The 17,233-nt window shown below is 47.1% G+C and overlaps 1 protein-coding gene across 1 annotated transcript in view; it reads left to right on the forward strand.

Moving 5' to 3' along the window:
• The window catches only part of ABCC2 (ATP binding cassette subfamily C member 2), a 72,409-nt gene that overhangs the window by 25,376 nt on the left and 29,800 nt on the right, over positions 1-17,233 (forward strand). The window contains exons 7-16 of the mRNA XM_046026178.1: positions 771-1,005; positions 3,324-3,484; positions 4,302-4,479; positions 7,338-7,592; positions 8,773-8,838; positions 11,450-11,587; positions 12,136-12,282; positions 14,281-14,365; positions 15,065-15,131; positions 16,957-17,083. Coding sequence (XP_045882134.1) covers positions 771-1,005; positions 3,324-3,484; positions 4,302-4,479; positions 7,338-7,592; positions 8,773-8,838; positions 11,450-11,587; positions 12,136-12,282; positions 14,281-14,365; positions 15,065-15,131; positions 16,957-17,083 — 1,459 coding nt within the window. The remainder of the gene's footprint in view (positions 1-770; positions 1,006-3,323; positions 3,485-4,301; positions 4,480-7,337; positions 7,593-8,772; positions 8,839-11,449; positions 11,588-12,135; positions 12,283-14,280; positions 14,366-15,064; positions 15,132-16,956; positions 17,084-17,233) is intronic.

The following is a 17,233-nucleotide window of genomic DNA, read 5'->3' on the forward strand; positions in this document are numbered from 1 at the left end:
TTTCTGTACATAAAGAAAAAGACAGAGTTGCAAAGGAAACCAAATATTTTGAAATATAATCACTTAAATATTAAAAAAAATTGTGATGTAACACAAGTGCTCCATTACAAATGTGTTAAATGACAAGATCTAGTGATCTAGCGGTGGGGCTAACAATGACCACAACCTCAAAGCACCGATGAGTGTACCTGTGCCATGAAAACCCTGCGAGATCGCTTGGTGTCAAAGGAACGGGTACTCCTGTTTACAACTGCTTGTTTGCCTCCGTTCATGTTATAAGGAAAGGCTAGGTTTCAGTCAGAAGCTAGTGAGAATAAAGACGTAATTTATTTTGTATCCATGTTCTCAAACACCAGGTTGGTGGGCCCTGATCAAGAGAGAGAGCAGAAGGAGGCCTCCAGGGCTGCTCAGTTCCTTAAGGGCATTGACGGCCCCTCGGAGATGCCCCAGGGGCAGAGCAGCAGCCAGTGTTCAAGGAGGAAGGAGCAGGTGGACATGATGCTCTTTTGTTTTTTCATTCAGTCGCATTGCTCCTCTTGCCCTCCTCCTCGTCTTAGTTTACATTCCATCACCTCTCCCATCCGTTTTCTGCCCTCCCCATGCCTCTGTCAGGTTTAAAGGGCTGGGAGGTGGAGCAGTGGCCCCCCTCCCTTCCTATATCCCTCCATCTCTGAACTGGGGGTCGGGGAGCAGCTTTTGTCAGAAGCAGCAGGGGAATTGCCCCTGACCCAGCCTGTAGGGTCTCAGCCTGTGGATCGCTCTGGTTCCAGCATCATTATGAAAGGCTACAAGCAACCTCTGACACTTGAAGATATCTGGGATGTCGATGAAGAGATGAAAACCAAGGCACTGGTCAGCACGTTTGAAAAACATATGGTAGGAGAGCTGCAGAAGGCCAGGAAGGCACTCCAGAGACGGCAGCGGAGGAAGACCCAGGGGAACACTGGAGACGGGCTGCATGGCTTGAACAAGAATCAGAGTCAAAGCCAAGATATCCTTGTCCTGGTAACTTTCCCATGAGTGTCTATGTGAATATGCTCTAGGTTTCAGGCAGGAAGACATCAGTATCCTAGTGATTCTGCCCTATTTTGATAGCCCTGTATATACTGCAGTGCATTTATGGTATTTGTAGTGTTTTATAATACTAATAATACCTTAGTGATGGATACGTTTGGGTAGGATGTGCTCTTCTCTCTCCTTTAGGGTATATTTGAAATTTTCTATAGTATGTCTTTAATAATAGAAAAACAGGGGGTGCCTGGATGGCTCAGTCCATTAAGTGTCTGCCTTTGGCTCGGGTCATGATCCCAGGGTCCTGAGATCAAGCCCTGCATTGGGCTCTTTGCTCAGCGGGGAGCCTGCTTCTCCCTCTGCCTCTGCCTGCCACCCCACTTTCTTTCTTTGTCAAATGAATAAATAATCTTTTTTAAAAATAGAAAAATAGTATCTTAGCATTACCAGAATTCGTACTTTGGTAGGCTTTAGCATAGCAGCTAATCCTCTTATTTATTCACTCAAAAGTATTAAGTACCAAGTGTCTGACTATTCTGGGCACTGGGTACAAGGAATAGCCTGAAAGTGTCCTCTTTAGAAAGCCGGAAAATAAATAATAAAAGAATACATGTTATTCTTTGAGAGTGATACATGCTATTAAGAATGTATAAATCCAGGGCGCCTGGGTGGCTCGGTGGGTTAAAGCCTCTGCCTTTGGCTCAGGTCATGATCTCAGGGTCCTGGGATCGAGCCCCGCATTGGGCTCTCTGCTCAGCGGGGAGCCTGCTTCCTCCTCTCTCTCTCTCTCCGCCTGCTTCTCTGCCTACTTGTGATCTCTGTCAAATAAATAAAATCTTTAACAGGATTTATACATTCTTTTTTTTTTTAAGTCTTTGAAATGGAATGCCTTTAGGGTCGTAGGAGAGACCTCTCAGAGGAGGTGTCCCTTGAGTGGAGACCCAAAGTCTTAGAAGTGGATTTCCACCTGAGGAACCATCAGAAGGAAGGGTAATCCCGTCCAAGGGAGCAGAAGTGTGAGGCCAAGGGGAACACATTGGGTTTGTCTGGAGAACTGCAAGAAGGGAGAGAGGGGCTGAGTGAGAGGGGAGATAAGCTCAGAGCAGTGGATGGGCCGTGGATGGGCCCTTGTGGGCCATGGTAAGGAGTCTAGGTTTTATTTTACAAAGGGTGGAGAGCCAGTGGAAGGTTTTGAACAGAAGAGTAATGGGATCAGATTTGTACTTTAAAAAGTGCATTTTGGCTGCCGCTGGGAAGACGGATGGTTGGGGGCAAGAGTAGAAGCTGGGAGGCAGGCTGGGGCCATTGCCCAGGCAAGAGAGACGGATCAGGTAGGATCTCAGTGACCTGATTACGAGAGGACATCACTGGTAGAAAAACCTGGAAACTCAGGCTGCAAGGCTGTATTTGGGGCCTCGTGGGACCATGGCAAATATAACAAAGAGGTCAGATCACAGGAAGAGAAAGAGGCTGGCAAGTGAGCGGCAGTGCCCCGTGGATTAGATTCCTGGATGGGACAGTGACGTTGTGCCCTCACAAAGCACCGCTAACTGCATGGCTTCAAACCAATGTATGGTTCACAGGCAGGAAGCCAGAAGCCCAGTTGGAGGCAAAGGATCAGCAGGGCCATGCGCCTTCCAAAACCTGGAGGGGAGAAACTTTCCTTGCTTCTTTTATCTTCTAGTCTGGCTGTTCTTTGGCCTGTGGGGGTGTTGCTCCCATCTCTGCCTCTGTTATCACCTGGCCATCTTCTCTCCGGCTCGGAGTCTCTTGTCTTCTAAAGACACCAGTCCTACTGGACTAGGGTCCTGCTAAGGACCTCCTCTTGATTACATCGGCAAAGGTCCTATTTCCACATAAAGACCCATTCTGAGGTACTGGGGCTTAGGGTTTCCACATCTTTTGAGGGAGGACATAATTCAACCCATAACATCCCACAACAACCACAAGCAAGAACAAACAAAAAGGCTCTGAGTATCAAAAATACGCATCATGTTCACACCCTTCACTCTCCGGGATTACCCTGCATGCCCCCCAATTTAGGGTCTATTCTTTGTTTTTTACGTGGTATTCTCCCCCGCTTCATTGCATGGTTTTTCTCACCCAGACTAGATTCGGAGTATCAAGATAGGGGAGAGGGAACCAGTGATGGCAGCTGAAGGGGTGGATGGTGACCAGGCAGAAAACCAAAACCCGTACAAAGACAGTGACAGGACTCAGGGCCTTAACACTCTGGAACTGAGCAGTGTGAGACAAAGTTTTACGCTTCACGGCTCAGTAAGCTCTGTTGGTGTTTGGTTTTTTTTACCTAGGAAGAAGTTAAAAAGAAAAAGAAGTCTGGGACAACAGAAAACTTTCCCAAGTCCTGGTTGGTCAAGGCTCTCTTCAAAACTTTCCACGTCATCCTCTTGAAATCGTTCTTCCTGAAGCTGGTGCATGACCTCCTCATGTTTCTGAACCCTCAGCTGCTGAAGTGAGTCCTGGTCCTTGGCTCTCCCTTGAGGGAAGTCCCCTCTGTCCCTCTCCTCTGGGCTGGCCCCTTGGATATGCAGGCAGGAGCTTCTTATTAAAGCCCCACTATTTCAAATGCCGATGAGATTCTTCTACCTTATGGTGTTGTGTTCATGAAAAGCACAAGGCCATTTTCAAGATCCAAAAATGCTAGGTCCTTTAGCTTCCCTCTTTTCTATATCCCTTCCCTCCCAGGAAGCCAGATCCTTGTTAGGAGCTCTCGTTAAACAGAATCGATATGGGAAGAGCCGTGCCCAAGAGGTGGGCAGCAGGGTGCAGGGCAGCCTGGTACCTGAGCTCTGGAGCCCCGGCCCTAGAGCCACAGGCTTCTGAGGGAGGTTCAGCGTGATCAGGACAAGACTTTGCAGCGTGCGGGAATCTATGGGATGAATTCTCCTCTTGGGGGAGTTCGAACTCACATTGGATACAATTACTTCTTGGGCTTGCTTTGTCCAAGAACAAATCCACTTCTCTCACACAACCTCTTTTATCAGGGGGTGAGGGAAGGCCAGGCCAAAGCCTTGCAGCAGCAGGTGTAAGGAGCATTTCTTTCATCATCCCTGCTCACAGACTCGGGCCATCCACTCAGACCTCATGCTGCTGCGAGGAAAAGCAAGAGCCCCAGCACGACTGTGGAGTTCTGGTCTTCCACCGGCTTTGGACCATTCTGGTCACTTTGTTAACCACAGGGCAAGGGTAGGGTAGCTGGTCATGCGTGAGGACTGGGGAGAGTCCCTGGAGGCCTGACAGACATCACTGACTTCGTTTTGTTTCGGCAGGTTGCTGATCTCCTTTGCAAATACCCGAGACACATATGTGTGGACCGGGTATCTCTATTCAGTCCTCTTCTTTGTGGTGGCCCTCGTGCAGTCTCTCTGCCTTCAGGGCTACTTTCAAATGTGCTTCAGGCTGGGCGTCACTGTGCGGACAACCATCATGGTGTCCATATACAGGAAGGTGAGTGGCTTGTGTCAGGGCTCGCTGAAAAAATCCCCTTAAGTGTCAGCATTGATTCCAAGACTGCGAAAAATTTGATGGAAATGATAACGGATCTTAACACTTGATTCTGACTAGCCAGATAGCCTCCTCTGGATTTTTCTTTGCAAGCCGCGGAAAAGTGGATTCACAGACCTGGGGCATGTGTGTGATCGGGGGACACAGGGGAGGACACACACTAGAGGAGAGCTGGGAGGCTCTTCTCCACCCAGGATCTGCCTTTCAGCCTTTCAGCCTTGCATACCTGTCCCTCTCTTCTTGCCTCCCTCGACAAAGTGAGAGCACCTTGGGAAAGAATGTAAGATCAGAGTGCTCACTTGGCAGCACATATACTAAGACTGGAAAGCATATAAGATCAGAAACAAAGCACTGGCCCATGGCAAACTCTTAAAACCACCAACATTTAAATTAGCTACTATGTGAAACTGGGTTCAGAAGACTTGTGCATCCATCTCGGTGACAATTTTGCCATAGACTAGAATGCTCTGTGGGCCAGGGCTCCATCTCCCCAGCCCCACTTTTGCTTAGACACTGCTTTTTCTCATCTTTAGCATCTGCCCATCCACTCTCTGCCTGACTCCTTTTTTCATTTTGTAAACACATGCTCTCTGGTTACTGAGTTCTGCAGACTTACGAAGATTCCCATTACTTTACAAAGATTTTGCTAATCTTCCCTCTGATATGTTGCTTTTAACATTTAACTTTCTGAGAGCCACTGTATTTTCCTCGTGTCCCAGATACCAAGGTGAAATCTCATTTTGTCCCTTGAAAATAGAATCAACCCTATCTCAATAAAAAAATAAATGAAAAGAAATGAGAATAGAATAGCTACCGTCAGTGACTACAAGCCTGAGGGAAAAATTCGTACATGAGGGGATAGGACTTTCTATAGACCAGAACATTAAACACCAATTGCTTTTTCTTCCTCTCTTTCTTGGACCACTAGAGCATCCCATAGTGATTTCTCTGTTACAGTTCCTGGTTTTCTCCTTTGCGTTTGCCTCTTAAAACTAATGTGTCATTGTCTTGCAGATGTTGACTTGTCCAGAGACCCAGACAGGTAGTCCAAAATGTCTTTAGATCAGAAGTCTGGTCCAGACTGGAATTTGTCTCCCCCTCAATTTTTAATTCCCTTATTTCTTTTGGAGATACTGGATTTCTGCCCGTTTGCAGGATATGGGGGTCCCTAACCAGGCTATCTCAGTCATTTCTGTCAATGTACAGTTTTACAATTGTGGTGATTCATTCCCACTATCTTTGAGTCTTAATATATTCCAAGTTTTACAACTGTTACAATCCACAAGGAATTTGTAAAATGGAATCCATAATAAGACTCTCATTCAGATAAATTTTGCTACTAAGATAGAATTTGAAATTGATTTCCTAGGTTTAGACAATGCTTCATTAATGAAATGTTATGAAATTTTAAAAATATCCATTATCAGTTCATGGTGCTGTGAAGTAACTGCATTCTTCCTATTTTACAGAGTAGTAAGGCTTAGGTCATTTCAGTACCTACAATCGCATAACCAGGTCTCGCCCTCAGATAAGGGCTATTGGCACTAAACTAACATCTCTTCTACTGTATTGAGACTTAAATAGAGAATAGAATAATGATGACCTTGACGGGTAATTAGTTTGTTTGGCTTTTTGGTTTGTTATGGGAAGGAGGTGTTTGTTTTTGCCCTCCCATTCCAAAGGGCAGACAGAGCAGCAGACTGATTTCTCTAAAACCTTGGTGGCCTCACATTTGGGGGGAATTACCCTCATTTTACTGTATAACCAAGAGTCCTGTTATGTTCCAAAGAAGCATGTCTTGGTGGATTAAGGTGAGAGTAGAGCTTCTAAGACGAGGAAGGCTGTGGATCCCTAGGACCACCCTTGGCCCATACACTATCTTTTGTGCGAATTATAAGGCTCTCCTTCCACTAGGAAGATGTAGCCCATGCCAGGTAGTTGTTTGGTGAGCATGGTGTGAATAAGTGCCAGGTCCTTTAGCTGGGTGCATTCGTGCAAGGCACTGTTGTAAGTGACGGACCTGTGGAAGTCAGTCTTTTGGTCTCTCTAACATGAAAACAGAAGCCCATGCTGTATGATTCAGCACCTAGATTTTGCCCACAAGTTCCTGACAATAAGAAAATTGTTTTGCTTCATATGCATGAACCGTGCAGCTTTCCTCTTCATGCTAAGATCTCTGTCCTTCTTGGAAACGGTTGCAACTTCCGCATAAGAACGTGGCTCCAAATGACACTGTCACATCCAAAGTCTGAAGGGCCAGAATCAATATGTGATTCCTCCCTTCCTGTCATCCTTCAGTATCTGATGCCCTACTGTGTGCCATGTAATACAATAGTGAAATGAACAGGTGTAGCACTTGTCCTTACAGAGTTTACATCTGGTGGAAAAGCAGAAAGGTGAGACAATCGCAGTTCAGTGTGATGAAAGTAATGACAAATGTAAGCCCAGAATGTTCTGGGAGTACCCAGGAGGTACCGGCATCTAACCCAGACTTAGGAAGTCTTCTCAGAATAAATTCCATCTGAACTGACACTAAAGAATAGGAATTTTCTGAGCAAAGAAATGTGTGTGTTGGGGAGGGGGTGGCAAGGGGTTCAGGGAGGTTGGAATAACCTGAAAGACTAATCAAGAATGAGAGAACACTGTGTGTCAGATTTGGAGGCAAGAAGGCAGAGCCCCTGGGAAAAGTTATGTCCATGTGGTGCCCATCCTTCTATTGTGTTCGCACTTCCTGAGTTTCCTTGTTACTCCCCGTTGTCCTTGGCCCTGTCCATAGATCCTAATTCCAATCTTTATCTTAGGCGCTGACCCTATCCAACCAGGCCAGGAAGCAGTACACTGTTGGAGAAACAGTGAACCTGATGTCTGTGGATGCCCAGAAGCTCATGGATGTGACCAGCTACCTTCATCTGCTGTGGTCAAATATTCTCCAGATTACTTTATCCATCTACTTCCTATGGGCCGAGCTGGGACCCTCTGTCTTAGCGGGTATTGGGGTGATGATACTCCTAATTCCAGTTAATGGGATACTTGCCTCCAAGAGCAGAGCTGTTCAGGTAGAGAAACCAAGTCACCTTCTTCAAAGGCTAAAGTCTTGGGCTTACTCAAACTCTTGGGCATTTGGGCAGGCAAAGCTGATAGAAGACATTCTACCATCCCACATGAACGTGGCTTTCTCTATCTTCCCTTTTCATCTTTCGGACACTCTTAAATGTACTCCCTCTTTATTCATGTGAGAGGGCAGAGCCTGATTAGAGAGGGGAGAGCGTCCCAGGGATCCTGCACATAATTCTTCAATCCTGCTCTGCTGGACATCCTAAAAAAAAATTATTTTTGAGTAATGTCTTCCCCCAACATGGGGCTTGAACCCACAATCCTGAGATCAAGAGTCACACCCTCCACTGACTGAGGCAGCCAGTACCCCAGGGCTGTTCTTAAATTGTGGTGATTGGTCCTGTTTCCCTATCACAGCAGGTCAGACCAGTCATTCAGAGCAGATGCATGAGTGACCCAAACTTTAAGCCTAAATCTTGGCAGTCAGCCCAGCTACTACCAGGGGTCAGGGCTCCCTGTGCGTAGTCCTGTGATCTGCCAGAAATCCTAGGGCTCCGTGGTGAAGGTGATGTATTCACTCATTCACTTTGCCTTCCTTTAGTTACAAAGAATTCTTGTTAAAAGATTTATGGTACATACTATTCTGGGATCAGGGCATTAAATTAGACCAAAGCTCTTTGTCTTGTGGAGCTTATGTTCTCTTTGGGGTGGAGAGTCAGGCCATCATCAGAAGTAAACAGGAAATCTATCAGGTCATAAATACCAATACCGACGAAGAAAATGAAATGCGGTAATAGGAGAGCAAGCCAGTAGGTTGTGGCTTTAGATTACAGGGTCAGGGAAGGACTGTGAGGAAGGTGCCTCTGAGTTCAACTCCGAATAGCAGGAGCCTGACTGTAAAGGAGCAAGCCCAGACGTACAGCCTGGGAAGAGGGCAAGCCAGGCAAAGCCTGTGGGGGCGGAAATGAACTTGGCATGTTTTAAGGATCAGAACGAAGATGGGTGTGGCAGGAGCAGCCTGGGCAAAGGGGGTGGGAGGTGGGGGGAGAGCTGCATCCCATCACCGGGCACCTCCAGTTCTTACCAAGTGACATCCACAGTGCCGCCAGCAAGACCTAGCATTCGTGCCAAATCTGGACCCTCTCACGAGGAAGTGTGTTTTGTTTTACTTTTCCCTGGCAGGTAAAAAATATGAAAAATAAGGACAAACGGCTAAAGATCATGAATGAAATTCTCAGTGGGATGAAGGTGAGAAGTGGAGCGGGGAGGGGTGGCTCTCCGTGTAAAATGGCAGTCCCGTGGGCGGGCCGCCTTCACCCAAGCTGGTGGGGGTGGTGGACGCCCCCTTGTGGGCCTGAGGTGTGTCGCAGGACCCCTGACTCCTCTGCCCAGAAGTCTCCAGGCTCCTCCCAGTTGTTTCAGGCCCTCTTTCGAATCTTGATTTCTGTTGATTTACTTTCAGTGGTTTGTTTTGTTTTATGTTTTACCGTAGAAATTGTCAAACGCACACAGAAGTAGAGATAATGATCTGATTAACCCCATGGACTTCTCACCCACGTCTAGCAACAATCAGCATGATCTAACTAGTTTTGTCTGTGTGTCCTGTTCATACTCGCTGGGTGATATTTAAAGCAGATCCCAGATATCTTGTCATTTCATTTGTAAATGCTTTGTATGTGTTTCCAAAAGACTATTTTTGAACATAACCACAATACCATTATCACAATTTAAAAAAGCCATTTTTTGGTACAATTAAGTTTCCCAGGACGCCTCGGTGGCTCAGTTGATTAGGCAAATGCCTTTGGCTTGGGTCATGATCCCAGAGTGCTGGGATCGAGTCCCGCATCAGGCTCCCAGCTCCGCGGGGAGTCTGCTTCTTACTCTGACCTCTCCCCTCTCATGGTCTCTCTAAAATAAATAAATAATCTAAAAAATTTTTTTTGTCCCAGTTTCCTCCTATGTCATTTGTTTGCTGTGAATTTGTTGGAATAAGGATCCAAAAAAATGTCCACACATGGCATATGATAGTGCTTTTTTAAAAAAAAAAAATTTTATTTATTTATTTGACAGACAGAGATCACAAGTAGGCAGAGAGGAGGAAGCCGGCTCACTGCTGGGCAGAAAGCCCGATTCGGAGCTCCATCCCCAGGACCCTGAGATCATGACCTGAGCCTAAGGCAGAGGCTTAACCCACTGAGCCACCCAGGTGCCCCAATAGTGCTTATAATCTATGATAGACTCTTTCACTTTGGATTGTTGTTTTTTTTTTTTTTAAACTCTTTGTCCTGTTGGAGAAAGGAGGTTGTCTTATTTCCTATGTTATAAATTAGTACTCAGATCTAGAGGCTTGATTAGATAGGTTTTTTTGTTTGGTTTGTTTTTTTGGTGGGGGTAGGGGGAAGAATACTTTTGGTAGTACTCTGCAGGGGTCCAGGTGTGGTCAGCCTGATTCACCCCTTAATAGACTTCCTGCCTTTTCACCTAGAGCAGTCATCTGTGGCTCTGGCAGCACTTTTGACCCCTGGGAAGTTTGTAAAACCCTATGAGGCTTGGGCCCTAATTCAAACCATTTAAATTAGGCTCCTGGGGTTGAGGCTTAGGCATATATATATATATATATATATATATATATATATGCCTATTTCTGAAGCTCCCCAAGTGATTCTAATATGCAGCCAAGTTTGAAAACAGTCATAAAAAAGTTCATTGCCTTGGGAAGCCTGGGTGGCTCAGTCGGTTAGGCATCTTCATCTGCCTTCAGCTCAGGTCATGATCCCAGGGTCCTGGGATCGAATCCCACATCAGGCTCTTGCTTGGCAGGGAGCCTGCCTCTCCCTCTGCCTGCTGTTTCCCCTGCTTGTGCTCTCTCTGACAAATAAATAAATAAAATCTTAAAAAAAAAAAGTTCATTGCCTTGGTCTATTATTAGGAGTTGCAAAAGATGAAAATTTTAATTCTATTATTCCTTTGGCATTGATTAGCTGGAATTCTATAATGAAGAAGTACCTTTAATCAACTAGTTGGTTACCCTAAAATAAAGTTTGTACAGGACAGGTGGGATAAATGCTTACTTCTTTCCCTCCATTTGTCCAACTTTCAAAATAGTGCATTTCCTCCTGCAAAGGTCACTAAGAAGTAATTTTTTAATATTTGTGTTTTGAATTCAAGGATCTAAGCATTACCCTAAACTTCTTGGAAGTGAAACAGTCCTCTTTTTTAAAAATAATGTTCAGTTAGCTAGCATATAGTACATCGTTAATTTTTGATGTAGTGTTCAATGATTCATTAATTGCCCATAACACCCAGTGCTCATCACCACATATGTTAGGATGCAGAGGCCTCTTTCAACTCCCTGATATTTCTCTACACAGAGCTATCATATGCCTTTCTGCTGAATGTAGTAAAATGAAAAGATAGCCCCGGCTTGGAGTCTCAGCTCTAACATTGCTAGCTTGGTAACTTTGGGCAAGTTATGTAGCTTCTTCCACCTGTTTCCCTATCACTAAAATTGATACAATAATTCTACAAAAGTAGGGGACTCTCCCTGGTTTGCCCAGAACTTTCTGGGGTTAGCACTCTGAGATCCCATGTCTTGAGCAACCCCTTTGACCCCAGCAAACTGGGACAATCGATCTCACTAAGGTTGTTACAAGGATTAAGTAAGATAATGTGTATAAACCGTTTTTGTACATAGGTTGTCAACAGATGTAACCTACCTCTCTATAATCATATTTACAATATGGATTTCTACGCTCTGTCCCCCATTTTGGAGTGCATATCCTAAAATCTGGGCAGATGAAATCTACCTGGTGTCCCTTTGGGGCAACAGTGTGAGCTGTGCTGTTTTCTATCCTATTAGATCCTGAAATATTTTGCCTGGGAACCTTCATTCAAAAACCAAGTTCATGAACTTCGGAAGAAAGAGCTCAAGAACCTGCTGACCTTTGGGCAGATGCAGTCTGTGATGGTGTTTCTCTTATACTTGACTCCAGTCCTGGTGAGTAACAGGAATCAGTGGGTTGGATCAGCTTCCTGAAAAGGAAGGTCTGTTCTAGATAGACTGCCCAGTGCCCGTAGGCCTGACCCTGAAATCCAGGGAGCTCCGCCCCCTCCTCAACTTCCTAAAGCTGCTATTCCTACCTCATGCCCCCCAGCTCCAGTTTCACCCTGGTGTACAATTTGGTGGTCTGGCCGCCCAGAGCACGTTTTCAGGATGGTCCGCGTGAAGGTGGCATCCAGGAATGGTTTGCAGAGCAGGGTGTCTTATCTTCTTGAGGAGGCTATGCGGGTCTAGAGCAGGAAGGAACACTAAAATGCGAGCCGGGAGACCCGAACTGTGGTCCCAGCAATACTACTAATTGACCTTGTGACCCCAGGCAAGATATCTCCTCTTCTCTGGACTCCGCTTTCTCGTTTGTAACACAAGAAGGTGGAGATGACCATCCCCAAGACTGCTTCAACTCTAAGAGACTGTGTTCCCGAGACTTAGCATAAGACCGCTTGAAACCGTTGCGGAATGAGTTCCTCCTGACCTTGCTTCTCCAGGTGTCTGTGGTAACGTTTTCGGTTTACACTCTGGTGGACAGCAGTAACATTCTGGATGCGGAAAAGGCCTTCACCTCCATCACGCTCTTCAATATCCTGCGCTTTCCCCTGAGCATGTTTCCCATGGTAATCTCCTCCATGCTGCAGGTGGGTGGGACCTCTCCCTGCTAACCGATGCTCTCTGGTTAAAAGCCTTCCTTTCCAAAATGACAGGCCTGTCGTCACTCACTTCCGGCTTCTGTGGGTGAACTTTCGATCAGAGAGATTTCTTTGGTCTCTAGAGACCAAGTTTGATCTTATTAAAATCACAAGTTCTCAGAGCCCTAGTTTGTCTGACTATAAAATGGGGAGAATCATACCAATCTCCTCTACTCACAGGGAGACAATGGTGAAGGCATTTAGTGAGAGCATGATGACGAGCCCTGATACCTGGAATATTACTAAGCCTTTTCCCCCCCAGTTTCCCCCACGTTTTTCCAAGGCTTTGGCGGGGGGGGGGGGCGGTATTTATACAGCATTAGAGAAATACGGCACAAAGGGAAAGAAAAGATTCTCTCTGCACGAAGCCATGTGGTGGTAAAACTGAGTGTAGCTCATGAGTTTGGAGTTCGAGAGGCCTCAGACGGGCCGGAGGGAGAGTCGGGCTCCTGAAGAGTGAACATGGTCCGTGAGATGCACCGTGTTTCAGCCCTCAGGAGGCTGTGAGGTTGGTGGTAGACTAGAGACGTGGCCAGGAAGATGGAATGTGGTGATGTGCATTGACCTCAGGGGTGGCTGGCTTCAGTCTGTAAGAATGACGAGTTTAAGACCTCCCTGTCCCGGAGGGTGTTAAGAAAGGCTGACCAACGGGCGCCTGGGTGGCTCAGATGGTTAAGTCTGCCTTTGGCTCAGGTCGTGATCTCCAGGTCCTGGGATCAAGCCCTACAGGGGGTTCCCAGCTCAGCAGGAAGTCTGCTTCTCCCTCTCCCTCTGCGTCTCCCCCATTCATGCTCTCTCTGTATCTCTCTGTCTCAAATGAATAAATAAGATCTTTTAAAAAAAGAAAGAAAGAAAGAAAAAGAAAAGAAAATGAAAAAGAAAGGCTGACTAACTTGGCCGATGAAGAAACAGCAGGTGCTTTTTAGATTCAGATAGCTTCTTACATGGATCGCAAAAGCAAGATCAGGAAAGATGTCTGCCTCCTGCGTTCCCTGTCTCACAGGATGACTAAGACATGAAGGGGGCCGGCTGACCACGCACCACGGGCAGTGGGGCACTCCTTTCTGAGGCGCTGACCCACACGGCAGCTGCCCTCAGAGGAGGGAACAAGGCAGACTGTCCTCGACTTCACTAGAACCCAGGCGGTAATGAGAAACCGTCTCCTGGCAGGCTCCCTGGGAATAGGGAGGCAAGTGACAAATGTCCTTATAAGAGCTGCCAGGAATCCTCCCAAGTTCTCCTGTTTCGGGAGACCGCAGGGTGTTCTGCCAGTGCTTAGGTCAGCTGTAGTTTGTTTTGTTTTATTAACATATAATGTATTATTAGCCCCAGGGGTACAGGTCTGTGAATCGCCAGGTTTACACACTTCGCAGCACTCACCATAGCACATACCCTCCCCAATGTCCATAACCCCACCACCCTCTCCCTTCCCCCCTACCCCCGGCAACCTAGGTCAGCTGTAGTTTAAACCTGGGCCATGAGGACATTTGTAAGGTCTCTGGGGTGCCATGGCCAATTCCTCTATAAAGGGTCCCAGTGGTGGCTCAGTTAGGACCCCGGATGAGCCCAAGGCAGGGACTCCATTACAGAAGAGCACCCCAGGGGCCCAGCCACCAAAACCAGACAGAAGTTAGGGTTTTGTCTTAGAAGAAGACAGAAGATGGTTTCTGGAACTGGGTCCAAAGATTGGAGAGATGGCCATAGAGTTGACCCCCGAGTTTTCTAAAGGGCTGAAACAGAACATCTTAATTGCCCTCTGTGTCCCGAGGTTGAGGTGTGGTTGAGTCTTCGGTGGGTCCGAGGCGCCCGCTGTGGCACCTGGCGAGCAGCCTGTCGAGTTGACGCTCTGCTTCCACCTCCAGCGCTGATGACAAAGTCAAAATCCTCTCCCTGCTTGTGCTTGTCATTGGATATTTTATTCTTCAGATGCTTTGTGTCCTTCCCTAGGCCAGTGTTTCCAGAGACCGGCTAGAAAAGTACTTGGGAGGGGATGACTTGGACACCTCCGCCATTCGCCATGACTGCAGTTTCGGTGAGGAATTCTGAGGTCCTTCCCCGCGCTGCTTCACAGCACTGGCACGTTGATATTGGGGGGCTTAGTGGCAGCCAACTGATTGACAGGGAGAGCTGGGGGTTTACCTTGAACCTACATTTGCATAATAAGCTTACTATTTTTACTTCAATTCTGTTTTCATTTAGAGCAGAGTGCTTAGCCAGTTTGCTAAACCGAGCTGGGCCAGCTACTGTGGGGATGAGCAGGGAGTCCTACAAAAGATACAAAAGTCAGGATGGAGCCAAGCATGTGAACTGGGGAAGGGAGGGAAGAACATACGCAGGTTGTGAAGGTCTGAGGCCTGGGGGCCGCCATGGGCCAGAGCGAGCTGTGTGTCTGGAGTCCAGGGAGTGGCCGGATTTCTGTCTAGAGTTGGAACGTTTTACCAGGACACAAGGCAACAGAGGGCCTGAGAATGTATCCAGAGTGTCTGCAAGTCCGGAATCAGGGTTCCTGACAGGGCTGGAAATCCGAGCAAAAGAACCTTTGTTGGCAGGCCACCTTTGGTCTCACCCCGGAGTTCTCTTTTGCCCCAGTTAATAGGGGAGCCAGCACCTGACAGAGGGGACCTCAGGATCCGCCGAAGGAAGCGAAGAGGGACACATGAGAGCTGAGGAGGGACAGACAGACACATGGGGATCTCCATGGGACTAAAAGAGAGGGCCTTCTTCTCCACAGACAAAGCGGTGCAGTTTTCAGAGGCCTCCTTTACCTGGGACCAGAACTCAGAAGCCACAATCCGAGAGTGAGTTGCCTCCTTTCCATATTATTGTTCTTCGGGATTTCCCTTGCCAGTCCTGTTCTTGGAAGAGTCCACATAATAGCACGTGGGAAATGGGCTATGTACCCAAGCTCAGTTAGAGATCAGTATAGGCTAATCCCTGGAGGGACGAGCTGACAGCAAAATCCTGAGCCTCTTGCCCCATAACTGCCTCTGACTCCCCGCTGTCTTCCTTGGGGCTGAATGCCTCCAGCTAAGAACCCATGAAGTACTCCAGCCTGTGGATGGAGGGAGCCCAGCGTTGGCAAGTGGCCTGGGGCTCTGGGTATGGTAAAGGTGACACACAAGAATCCGAAATCAATTCCATTTTATTCATTCGTTCAAGAATAGTAATCAAGAATATGGCTTCTTTCCCCGCAATGAACAACGGGACAGCCTCTAACTAGGCTTCAACTTGAGTTTTACGTCTAAATAACCCATTTCCGCATCCCACCTCCTCTGCCCTAAGCTGACCCTTTCCTGCCATTCTGCTGCTGCTCACCCAGGAGTTCCCTTATCCACAGTTTTGCTCTCCATGATTTCGGTTACCTGCAGTCAACCTTGGTCTGGAAGGAGGTGATCCTCCTTCTGACCAACAGTCCGAAGGTCAGTAGTAGCCTAACGCTGGGTCACAGCACTGACACCATTCACCTCCCTTCAGCTCTTCGGGTAGGCGTTGTCTGATCTTGCGTCATCAGACGAAGGGTGCGTGAGGTACCATAAGAGAGCAAGACCACACTCACGTGCCTTTTGTTACACTATATTGTTCTAATTGTTCTATCTTGTTAGTTATTGTGAATCTCTTACTGGGCCTAATTTATGAATTTAACTGTATCATAGGGCTGTCTGACAGGAGAAAACACTGTCTACACAGGGTGAAATACACAGCGTATACCCAGTGGCACTGAACACAGCACACACGATACCCAGGAAGCCCATGCAGGCCAGATCTTCCTTCCCGACCCAGCAAACTTTATCTTCTCCCTGTTACACCTAGGACTTGCCACACTTCTCTCTAGTTTCTACAGCCTTTCCTATAGATTCTGGAGCCTGCCCCAGGAGGCATCAGGCCAGGAGCCCCTCCTCTGAGCCCCCCCAACCCAAAAGTCTTCCTTTGCAGAGAGAAGACTGGACAGAGCTCCCACTTTGAGCTGAACTTCATTTAGACTTTTACTAGCAACAGGCAGGTTCAGAAAGATTGTGAGCAAGAGCCCGATGTTCCAAATATTCCAGGAACTCAACAACAGGGTGGGAACAGAGTTCATAGGAGTCCAGGCCAGTGCATGCTCCTCCCCAGCCAGACACAGCCAGATCTCCAGGGGACAGGGCAGGGAAAGTGTGCTTTCAGCAAGTGTCCCCCTGAATGGATGTTCTCATTGAATAACCAAGTTTAGGAAACACAGATCTATTCTAACCCCATTCGTCCTTCAGTGAGGGTCCAGACAAAGCGACTTTCCAAGATCACACAGCTTAGCAGTAGCAGAGTTGAGACTCAAACTCAGGTCTCCAGCCTCCCATTAAGGTCTTGTTCAATGGTACCATGTTGGTGCTAAGAGAATTTTTCCAGTTGAAAGCTACAATGGTACAAAGAGCTCATATAGTTGGGTAAGATAGGGTTCACTCTCTAGCCCTTTAGAGCTTCAAAAAAAAGTATTAAAGAAGCATTTCTGGGTCTTCTATATCCAAGACAAATTTTCCAATCTCAAGGGGAAATTTCGTAACACCAGACTTCCCATGGAGAGTCTGAGAAGCAGCCTGAATTACTCTTGAATAAGTCCCTCCATCTCCTTCAAATACTCTTCTCTTTCAGTGTGAACCTGGACATTATGCCAGGCCAGCTGGTGGCTGTCGTGGGCACTGTGGGCTCTGGGAAGTCATCCTTGATGTCAGCCATGCTGGGAGAAATGGAAAATGTCCACGGGCACGTCACCATCAAGGTGAGAGTGGATGCCAAGGAGAAGAGTTCTGACATTCAAGTGTGGGCCACTTAGTGCTGCTTTCTTGTTTGGAAGAATGCACTTGGGAGGAGAATCTGCTAACCGCTGTTGTTGTCTTGCTGTTGGTGCTGTCTTAGGGACATTGGTTAG

This window comes from Meles meles, chromosome 13 (genome assembly GCF_922984935.1).
Source record: "Meles meles chromosome 13, mMelMel3.1 paternal haplotype, whole genome shotgun sequence".
Classification (NCBI taxonomy): Eukaryota; Metazoa; Chordata; class Mammalia; order Carnivora; family Mustelidae; genus Meles; species Meles meles.